This window comes from Prunus avium, chromosome 1 (genome assembly GCF_965620075.1).
Source record: "Prunus avium chromosome 1, drPruAviu1.hap1.1, whole genome shotgun sequence".
Lineage (NCBI taxonomy): Eukaryota > Viridiplantae > Streptophyta > Magnoliopsida > Rosales > Rosaceae > Prunus > Prunus avium.
This window is the reverse complement of record NC_142284.1, coordinates 42902321-42913696: the sequence shown is the minus strand read 5'-3', so window position 1 is coordinate 42913696 and position 11376 is coordinate 42902321. Positions and strand designations below refer to the sequence as shown.

General features: G+C 46.2%; 1 protein-coding gene across 1 annotated transcript; it reads right to left on the bottom strand.

Annotated features, from left to right (window-relative positions):
* Positions 1-2660: 2660 nt before the first annotated feature.
* Positions 2661-6926, bottom strand: LOC148297865 (uncharacterized). The gene is made up of 4 exons (XM_088248710.1): positions 6234-6926; positions 4023-6134; positions 3735-3914; positions 2661-3386 (listed from the first exon to the last, which is right to left on the bottom strand). The coding sequence occupies exons 1-4, from the start codon at positions 6924-6926 to the stop codon at positions 2661-2663; spliced, it is 3711 nt and encodes a 1236-aa protein (XP_088104836.1).
* Positions 6927-11376: the final 4450 nt, after the last annotated feature.

Sequence of the window (11376 nt, the reverse complement as noted above, 5' to 3'; positions counted from 1 at the left end):
GCCAACCTCATGCAGGACATGCACGCTGCCGAACGGCAGATCCAAGCGCACGAGGCGAAGCTCGCCGAGATGCGCGAGGCTCTGGATGGCGCTGAGCAGGCGGCCAGGGATGCCGAAGGAGCGAAGGTGGCGGCGCGGACGGCACTGGAGGCGTCCGAGAGGTCGAAGGCAGCGGAGATAGAGGCTGCCGTTAACGAAGCTATCGGGGGATACCGTTCTTCCTCCGAGTTCACCTCCTTGGTGGATAACGAAGTGGCTTCGGAAATGGCGGACCTCATCTACCGTTTCAAGCGGTTTAATCCGGGCCAGAAGCTGAACCTGAACTTCACTGCCGATCCTCCTCCCCTACCGGAAGGCATCACAGAGGAGATGATCGAGGAATATGAGGGGGAAGATGCCCCTGAAGATGCCGAAGGTCCGGACGCCGAGGATGCCCCTGACGCGACCGTTGATGCCGTGGTTGAGGCTACTGAAGACCAGGGAGGGCGTGCTGGCGAGGCTTGAGCTGTATTTTTATAATAGTAATTTTTTGTATTTTAATTGCCGTTGGCAAAATTTCCGAACATATTAATGCCGAGGGCATTTTTAATTTGAAGTAACTTGCCTTTTCAGACTTGCGTTTTTTTGTTAATTGCACTTTGAATTCTTATCGATGCTTGTTACTGCCGTAGGCTAATAACTGTAGGATAATTACTGATTGGGCCGTTGGCCACTTAGGAGTAGGTTTGCTTTGGATTTAACCAAGGTGCCCTTACCTTCGGTATACAAACCAAAGCATCGGTAGAAACAAGGTCCCACAAAGCCCTTCGCCTATGGAGATGCCGTGGGCATGTCTAGGATACCGTATAGCCTTGTAGTCTTTTGCACGATGAGAATACCGTAGGTAATTCTAGGGCATTGTACTGCCGTAGGCTTGTACACTATTAACGTGGAAAATTGACAAGCTAAGTTGGAATCGGTAGTAAGCATGTAGTGGTGTAATTTGAATTGCCGTAGGCAACGTTACTGTGGCTCATTTCAGTGAGCCCTACCGAAACAATTTTTTGAACGGATACCGTTAGGGTGTTACGTTCTGAATGTATGGAACCGGATAATCTCATTTTATTTATATATGCCGTGGGCAAAAATACAAACTCCTCCCTGCCGTTGGCTAGGGGGCTTTATTTAAAATAACTCTTGAGATGGTCCACATTCCACGGGTGACCGAGGGTCTTCCCATCTGTGCCTCGGAGCCTGTAAGTACCGGAACGTAGGATGCCGATGACTTCGTAAGGTCCTTCCCAAGAAGGTCCGAGGGTTCCTTCCGTTGGGTTTTTGGTTGCAAGCGAAACCTTGCGCATGACCCAGTCCCCAACTCTGAAGGAACGCGGTTTGACCCTTGAGTCGTAGTACCGAGAGACGCGCTGTTTGTAAGCTTCATTCCGAAGGTTGGCTACCGTTCGCCGTTCTTCGATTAAATCCAGGCTCATCGCGAGTGCTGCCTCGTTAGCCTTCGGCTCGAAGCTTTCCGTTCGGTAAGAAGACTCACCGATCTCAACTGGGACAACGGCTTCCGAGCCGAACGCAAGGTTGAAGGGAGTTTCTCCCGTGGAGGTTCGGTAGGATGTTCGTATGGCCCACAGAGCTTCGGGAAGCTTCTCCGGCCAAGCGCCCTTGGCATGGTTGAGCTGCCGTTTCAAGAGCTTCTTGATGATTTTGTTTACGGCCTCAACCTGGCCGTTCGATTGAGGGTGAGCTGGCGAGGCGAAGAACAGGTTAATTTTGAGGCGAGTGCAGAACTGTCTGAAGAGTTCCGAATCGAACTGCCTGCCGTTATCAGTGATGATGGCGTAAGGAATGCCGAATCGGCAACAGATGTTGGTCTAGACAAATTCTTCAACTCTGGCTGCCGTTATGGTGGCTAAGGCTTCGGCCTCAACCCATTTCGTGAAATAGTCCACGGCAACGATTGCGTATTTGACCTGTCCTTTACCTTGCGGCATTGGCCCGATTAGGTCGAGTCCCCATTGGGCGAATGGCCATGGGCTTACGATAGGTGTGAGGGGTTCGGCAGGTAGGTGCGGGATGTTACCGAACCTCTGGCATTTGTCGCACTTCTTTACCATCGCGATTGCATCCCTGTGCATGGATGGCCAGTAGTAGCCCTGCCGAAAGGCTTTGTGGGCCAGGGATTTAGAACCGGAGTGATCGCCGCAGACACCACTGTGGATCTCCCGAAGGACATATTCGCCCTGCTCTTCGGTGATGCATTTCATGTAGGGGGTCGAGTAGCCACGTTTGTACAGGATGTCGTTGATGACAATGTACCTCGTCGATCAGTAGCGCAGCTGTCTGGCCTTGGCCTTATCTGTAGGGAGGGTACCGTTCGTTAGGTAAGCATGAATAGGCGACATCCACGTATCGTTGTGCTCGACAGCGCAGATCTCGGCGGTGGCGGTGCTCGGAAGGGCCAATATCTCGACGGGGATCTTTCGACCTACTTTGTCGTTGATTGCCGAAGCCAATCTAGCGAGGGCGTCGGCATGACTGTTTTCGTTCCTTGGTATCTGCCGAATCTCGTACGCCTGGAACTTGTTTAGCAGTTGGTGTGCTGCCGTAAGATATGCCGTCATGGATGCGTCTTTAGCTGCGAAGTCGGCAGTCACCTGGTTCACTATTAGCTACGAGTCGCTGTAGATGCTGATCTGAATTGCCCCCATGCTTCTGGCGAGCCGTAGGCCAGCCAAAAGTGCCTCGTATTCGGCTTCGTTGTTGGACGTTCGGAAGCCAAACCTGATGGCGTATTCAATTTTGACTCCATCGGGAGCGGTGAGTACCAGACCTGCTCCGCATCCTTGCTGGTTTGCCGAACCGTCAACATGCAGGACCCAGAGAGGAGTTGACTGGTCGAGACGACTGCCGTTCGGTAGTCCTTCCTGTGGAGGGGTTTCCTCAGTTTCTGAAGGTTCCGAAGGTGTCAGTTCAGCGATGAAGTCTGCTACGGCCTGTCCCTTTTCGGCAGGCCTAGGTTTGAACTGTACGTCGAATTCTCCTAGCTCGATCGCCCATTTCACCAGCCTTCCGGATGTTTCTGGTTTTTGAAAAACTTGCCGAAGGGGCTGGTTGGTTAGAACGATGATGGTGTGGGCCTGAAAATAGGGCCTTAACTGCCGGGCAGAAACGACCAGAGCTAAAGCCAGCTGCTCGAGTGGGGGGTACCGAGACTCTGCCCCCTGAAGGGCCTTACTGACGTAGAAGATCGGCAGCTCTGCCTTCTCTGGGATCCGTATCAGTACCGAGCTGACGACAGTGTTGGATACCGACAGATATAGAGAGAGCGTTTCTCCAGGGAGGGGTTTCGACAGTAGCGGTGCTCGGCCCATGTAGTCCTTCAAGTCTTGAAATGCCTTATCGCATTCGGCAGTCCACTGTATATGGTGTTTGCCCCCTTTCAAGGCTTTGAAGAACGGTGCACATTTGTCTGTAGCTTTGGAGATGAAGCGAGTGAGGGCTGCCACTCGTCCGGTAAGGCTCTGGATGTCCTTCTGTGTCTTCGGCACCTCCATGTCGATTATGGCCTTGATTTTATCGGGGTTCGCCTCAATACCTCTCTGGCTGATCATGAAACCGAGGAATCTCCCTGAAGATACGCCGAAGGCGCACTTCGTCGGGTTGAGTCTCATTCGGTAATCCTTCAAGATGCCGAACATGAGTGATAGGTTTTTCAAATGCTCCCCTGCCGTTCGACTCTTTACTAGCATGTCGTCTACGTAGACCTCCATGGTGCTACCGATCTGCTCAGCGAAGATTCGGTTGACCAGCCTCTGATATGTTGCCCCCGCATTCTTCAAGCCGAACGGCATGACGTTATAGCAGTACAGGCCTTTGTCAGTTATGAACGCCGTGTGTTCGCTATCGGCAGGGTGCATGAAGATCTGGTTGTATCCGGAGTATGCGTCCATGAAGCTGAGCAGCTCATGACCGGCAGTGGCGTCAACCAGCTGATCGATGCGCGGCAACGGGAAGCTATCCTTCGAACAGGCCTTATTGAGGTCGGTGTAGTCCTGGCACATTCGCCATCCGCCCTTTGCCTTCCGAACCATGACTGAGTTCGCCAGCCATTCCGGATATATGGCCTCTCGTATGAAGCCGATGGTCATGAGTTTGTCCACCTCGTTCTTCATGGCTTCATACCGTTCGGTATCGTAGGATCGGCGCTTTTGCCTGATAGGTTTGAATGCCGGTGAGATGCTCAGCTTGTGGCTGATGATGTCAGGTGATATGCCTGGCATGTCGTTGTAGGACCAAGCAAAGACTTCTGAGTTCTGCCGAAGGAACCGGATGAATTCGGCACGGAGGGTGGCGTTCAGCATGGTACCGATTCTCACACACCGGTCCGGTTGATTCTCGTCCAGCGCCACCGTTTCGAGATCTTCGGCAGGTTGTGCCACTGGAGTGGGAGTTTCCTCCCTTGGATCGTCCACTGGTTCATTGCCGTTCGGCAAGTCTGCGACCGTGAAGGTTTCCTTCTGCTTGTGGGGAGCTGCCGATTTCAACGCTGTGGCGTAGCAGTTCCGAGCGCTCAATTGATCGCCCCTGATTGCCCCCGTGCCGCAGCAGGTTGGGAATTTCATGAGTAGCATGTGGGGGGACAAGTGGGCCTTTATTTCCGTTAGAGTCGTTCGGCCGACAATCACGTTATACGCCGTAGGACAGTCTACCACAAGGAACTGGTCGTAGACCATGGTCCTTCGTGGTGCTGTGCCGAAGGCGATTGGCAGGCTGACTCTGCCGATTGGCTGGACCAGGTCTCCTGAAAAGCTAAGGAGAGGCGAGAGTTGCCGATTGACTTGGCTGTCATCTATTCCGAGTTCTTTGAATGCATCGGCGAAGATGACGTTTACCGAACTGCCATTGTCGATCAGGATTCGTCCGACATCGAACTCGACAATGTCGGCTCGGATGATCATAGGGTCGTTGTGTGGGTAGATGATCCCTTCTTCTTCTTCTTCGGAGAAGGTGATGGGTTCCCACCTGACCTTCGGCATCTTTGTATGCCGGCTGCTTTCAATGCCGAGGACTTGGGGGTATTGTGCCGCCCTGACATACTGCTTTATCGAACGGTTGGATGCTCCGGCAAGGGTTAGGCCTCCGCTGATGGTGCTGATCATGTTGATCTGCCGATTAGCGTTCGGAACTGGCGCCTGCTGAGGCCTGGCTATGTATTGGTCCAGTTTGCCTTCCCGGATTAACCGCTCAACGATTTTCCGCAGGCTTATGCAGTCCTCGGTGTTGTGGCTATTCTGCTGATGGTATCGGCAGAATTTTCCTGTATCCCTGCCGTCCTGCCGACTGGGCTTTCGGAAGGCTGGCTTCGGGATTATCTCGTTCTCGTTCATCAGCACTGCTTCATAGGAGGTGTTGAGCAGGGTGAACACCTCCGTCCCTTGGTGATGTGCCGTTAGTGGGGCTCGGTAGTTTTCCCTGCCGTACCTGCTCTTGTTTTTCTTGGAATGCCCCTTTTGGGAGCTTCCGGCATCTTTGCGTTTGTGACTTTCAGAGTACGCCGCAGTCTGGGTTGGTGGTGCGTACGGCGATGCCTGTGCCGTGGAGGGACGCTGTACTGGTTCGCTCTGCCGAGCCGTGGGCTCGGCCCTCGAGTTGAAGTATTCAGCCTTGGCGTGGATTGCCGCTTGCTTCATGAGTTCATCATACGTACGCCAATTGCTGCTGTGTACCAGATAACGAAAGTGTGAAGACCGTAGGCCACTCTTGAAGGCGCCGTAGGCTGCCCTGTCGTTGGTATCCGGACATCTCGAGTACTCGTGGCTGAATCGTGCGGCATACTCGCGCAATGGTTCGTCATCCCTCTGCCGGATGGTATACAGATCATCTGCAGAGTACAGTCTGTCTGTCTGAATCATGAAGTGGTTCAGGAAGATTTGCTTCAGCTCGTCGAAGGAGTCGACCGTCCCCGGTTCCAAACGGTAGAACCAATTCAGAGCTGCTTCCGTGAGTGAGGAAGGGAACAGAAGGCAAAGGCCTTCGTCGCTCAGCCCTCGGCATCCTACTGCCGATTGAAAAGAATGGAGGTGCGTCAGTGGATCCTCCACCCCTGTGTAGGGTGTTATGCGGAGGGGCTGCACATCCCTATCCTGCCGTGAGTGCCTTATGCGCTCGGTGAAGGGTCCTGGCCGAAGCCTTCCCTAGTCCGGCTCCTGTGAACGAGTCCGATCGTCCTCCATCTTCTGTACCCTTTGAAGGAGGAGGCGGATGACTGGGTCTCTGTCCGGTATCTCCTCCGCCGTTTGATGCACCGATCGCGGCTGGGACCTGGCAGGGTTAACCTCCGAGAACTTCGTCGGGGTTGCCGAACGGTAGGGAGATGACCGGTTGGTGGAAGGAGTGTACTCATGGTCAGACTCTGCCGTGGATTCTAGGACTTGTATCCTCCGTATCGGAGACTTCCTCCCCATGTTCTTCAGTCGGGGGTCGTCCAAGCGGGCGTTGATCCTGATCGGCGATTGCTGCCGTTCGGAATGCCGTTCGACTTCTCGCTCTAGCAGCCGGTGTCGGCAATCGGAGTAGACCTTCTTCGGTACATGGGGCTTATTTTTGGGTGCCGGGACCACCAATTGTTTAGACGGCGCAGGCGTTGCCTTTGCCACCTTCTTGCCCTTCTTCTGCCGACGAGGAGTCTGCAGGCTTTCGGATGATCGGTCTGTCGGCATGTTCTGCGTTTGCTGCTGGTTTAACAGCAGTTGCGTTTCTTCCACTCTGGTCAAGAGAAGATTATTGTGTTCTTGCATCCTAGCCATGTCCTGCCGAAGGGACACGACTTGGGCTAAAAGCTCCGCGTTTTCGGCGGATTGGATCGCAGGGGGATTAGTTGCCGGTGTGTATGGGGCTGGCGCAGGGCTCACCCCGCTTGGCATGCCGAACGGCATCCCCTCTCGTGGTACGAACGTAGTTTTTTCAGTGGTCCCCATATGTTCGGGATAAAGGGTCGATTTTATCGTTTCCCACAGACGGCGCCAAACTGTTGACGCCAAAAAGTGGTTCTTTGACTTAGAGGGTCAACTTAGTAAATTTGTGTCTTCGGTAGACTTGATGCTTCGGTAGGCTGTGCGATCTGTAATAAAAGCAAGCGCACGGTAAGACCTAGGGCACCGGTGTGGTACCGGCCGAAGGCTCTCCGATGCTTAAGTAAGTTCGGGAATAGAAAGTTCAACTGACAGATCAATAGGCTTGTATGCCGTAAGTTCTGATTACCTCTATTTTGGGATAGTTGGCCTCCTTTTATAGCTCTTGGGAGGTGTGCATTTTGTATCGATGTGGGACTGTGGGCGTCGCTTGGGAGCGCGCCACGTGTCCCAGGAGAGGGCGTTGCCCTAATGGAGAGATCGGTAGGTAGGGTGCCGAGGGTGCCTCTGACCAAGCCCAGTTTCCTCCATGTGTCTTGTCCTTATTGGCTGTTTAATTTGGGTGTAAACAACTCCCAAATCCCTTGCTAATCGAGGATTTGGATACTTGCTTCAATTTATCACGATCAACTTGATATACATAAGGAACTTCATTCGCATCCCATCCACCCAGAAGAGTAGACACCTTAATTCTATTCCCTGTTGATGTTTGCCCACATATATACTCTTTGGCTTTTGCTGGTGCAATATGGATGCCATTAACTATTTCCTCACGATTGCTAAAGTATTCATTCATAGTTTTTAACATTTGGCGACCATTCTCAACTTCTCCCGCTCTAGTTGCAAATACATTAGAACTCTTCATATGCAAATATTTGTGTGACTCCTCTCCCAATATAAATCCTCTATTCTTAAAAGATGTAGTCCTCGAATCGACACTAACATATATTGCTTCACAACCTTCATTAGCGATAAAAGCGATGTTTGTTGTGCCGCATCGCTCTTCCTGGTAAAAATTTAAAATTTATTGGGTAAAAAAAAAAAAAAAAAAAGAAGAAGAGAATATGCCTCAGCCAAGTATATGTGTGTGTGTATATATATAATTAAAACAACCACCAAAGGAGAGTACAGATGAATCAACAAAAACATAAAAGAAACATAAAACTGATGAATAAACCAAAGGAGAGTACATATTTGGGGTTTTTGTGTTCATGAGATTTATCTGCTAAATTTAGATTGAATTATCCTGCTATTGATTAGGATAAATTTGGATTCATAACTTATACTATTGAGGAATCATCTTTAAGTAAAAAATTAAAACAACAAACAAAAAACTCACGAATAAGAGACCACAAAATCGGACAAGCCATGGTTCGAAGTTTAACCCCAATAGTTCCAAGTTTTGAAAGAAAAATTCAGCTTGAATGGCTATGTAGACATAATTCTATTGATGACGAGGTCCAAGCTCTGGTCGACGATGGTACTAAGTTGATGGGCTGGGAAAGCGAAGGGATAGGAAATATATATTTTATTAATTTTCTTATACGAGTTAACAGAGTAATGCTGGTTAACTTATGGCTGGATTTCTTCAAGCATGCATTAGCCATAATGCAAAACAAAAGTTCAATTAGGATCCAATCACCAATATGTTTATCACTAAGTATAATAATAACACTATTTACCTATGTGGGTACTTGCAATATTTCCAACCATTCCCAAAAGTGAATTCACTAATTTAAGTAGCGACTGCAGGCATAGTCTTGCAATTGTTGCCATTCTAGTCTTCTTTGTCAGGGCACTTGGACAAAAAGCAGGAAAACCCACCAAACTAATATATTAAAATTGGACCTCAAATCCTTTTCAAACTCAAGAAACTTCAGGCATATGTAGCATTATAAATCCAGAAATGATTAAATTAATTAAGAGCCACTATGCAAATGAGTGGTACAACTGCCTGGTCACATTTAAGTTCGATGACGTTTTTTAGTTCTTAAATTTTTCTTAATCTGTTTTTTTTTTAGAAATAAATTTTTTCTTAATCTTTAAGAGAGGGAGACAAGTACAACTAAATTCTGTTCAAGAAATTTGGCGCCAAGCAGGAAATTTCTAAGAAACTGACTAATGCTTCAATCAATAACTGAGATGGAGAAAAATAATACTGAATAATATTATATATATAGGGTCGTGTACATGGGTTCGAAACAAATACATCTGTCGTTTTGGCTATAAATGCCATGTTTTTGTTTTAGCAATGCATCCTTTCATTTTGATGTCTACATCGTGTTTTGTTTTTTATCGTAAATTAAGGGTGTACATCGGTTCGAAACCAATACAATTTTGCCAATTCACATCCGATACAATATATATTAGATATCCAATCCGATCACATTAGTGGTTTAAATCCAATCCGATCCAATTGATATTGGATTATTGGATTGGATTATCGGTGTTCATAATGGAAAAAGATGATAATGAAAAATGAAACATTTATCGTCAAGTTTAATATAATCAAAGGTAGAATAGGTTATTTATGTTTGCATGTCTAATTATGGATATGTTTGATGAGAGATGTTTTCTTGCTTGGTCAAAATTCTCTGTTATATACATAATCAGTGTCTGAGAGTGTGTGGACTTAGATAGTGATTAATCTTTGCTTGTGATTTCCTTCAATCTCTTCATACATATATATGCTTGCTAACACAAGAACAAAAACTACATATCCACTTATTATAAGGACTAATTTTAGCCCGGTCCACTAAATACAGTTGGAGGTAACAAAAAATCAAATTCTGATCCCACTAAATATATAGAAATAAAATAATTAGATTATTATAAATAAACCAAATCCTAAACATGTATTTATAAAAAAAAACCCACGCACTATTTAAACATAGAAACACACCCAAAATCAACCCCAAAATAAACAATTGTATATTTTTTGGGTGTGTTTATAAATGGGTTTTGAGTGTGTGTAATGATGGGTTTTGGGTGTGTTTATAAAGTGTTTTGGGTGTTGGGTTTTTTTATAATTTCAGCCCCCATTTTGGGTGTTTTAGTAAAACTCCCTAAAATAATTGGGACTTTGGAATTTGAAGTGTCTCGGAAATCAAACAAAAACAGAAAAATAACGTTATAGGAATTTTTATAAAACCAACTTTTTACTAATCGCATATAAAAACAAATATTATGTTCAGAATCATTTATGGGGAGAAGCAACTACTAAATATTTCTCCATATAATTATTTAAGTGATTTTAAGGAGAAGCACCTCTCATATACTTTTTCATTAATTTAATAAATCAAATCCAATTATTTTTTGGAATAAAATCCGGTACTAATTTAAATATGATACTATTTTGTCATGTATATTATCAAATTATGTATAATATATATGGTTTAAAGAACAACAGAAAAATTAATTTAAAAAGTCAACAAAATAATTTAAAATAATTAATTGCTATTTCTTAAGTAATTTATGAAATTAATTCAAATATTTAAATACAAATTATTCACGAAATAAAAATAATTAAAAGATAATTACTAATTAAAGTGATTAAAATGCTAAGATATTAATTAATTACAAATATTAAACTAAACAAACTAATTTCGTATTAGAAAAAGTCCACAAAATAATTTAAAATAATGAAATACTATTTATTAAAATATTATATACTAATTATTCACTAAATAAATAATAATTAGAACATAATTACTAATTACAGTAATTAAATAAGGATAAGATATTACTTAATTACAAATATTAAACTAAACAAACTAATTTTGTAAAAAATTAAAAATTATAAAAATTTAATGACCCATCCCTGCAAAAATTTGCCTGCATAGGTCTGACTCTAGTTAGTTGAGTACGCCTTGATGAAGATTTTAACAAGTGGTTTGTTGTCCGAATCTCGACAATATTTCGGTGGGAAAGATCTGTTTGTACCATATCTGACCCTCCACTCGTACGACGACACGTGGATCTTATAAATTCGCCCAAGCACCCAAGGCCTCGGACAATCGGCATCGGCCACCGATGGCATTGTCTCAAGGCTGCGAACAGCCACTACGAGCCCAACTCGTCTACAATCGGCATCCCCCTACCGATTGTAAAGAATCAACCTCGAAGTGCCCGCCCAAAATATCTAAAGACTCGTGTCGACCTCAGAAGGCCCTCCCACGAGTCCCACATCGAAAATGAGCACTAAGAGCATACTAAATGCCCTCTATAAATAGGCCCTTCCACTACAATACAGGGGTAAGACTTTTCAGCTTGACTTTTATACTTCTATATGGTCAACAGCAAGAGCCCTTAAAACAACAAACTTACTTCGGCATCGGAGGGTCTTAGGCTGGTTCCACACCGGTTCCATAGACCTTACGAGTCTCGATTTCTTTCTATTCAGGATCAGCATCCAAGGACAGGAAGAATCGGCATCCAATATTCAATCGATCCCTCGATCGTCCATCTCATTTGT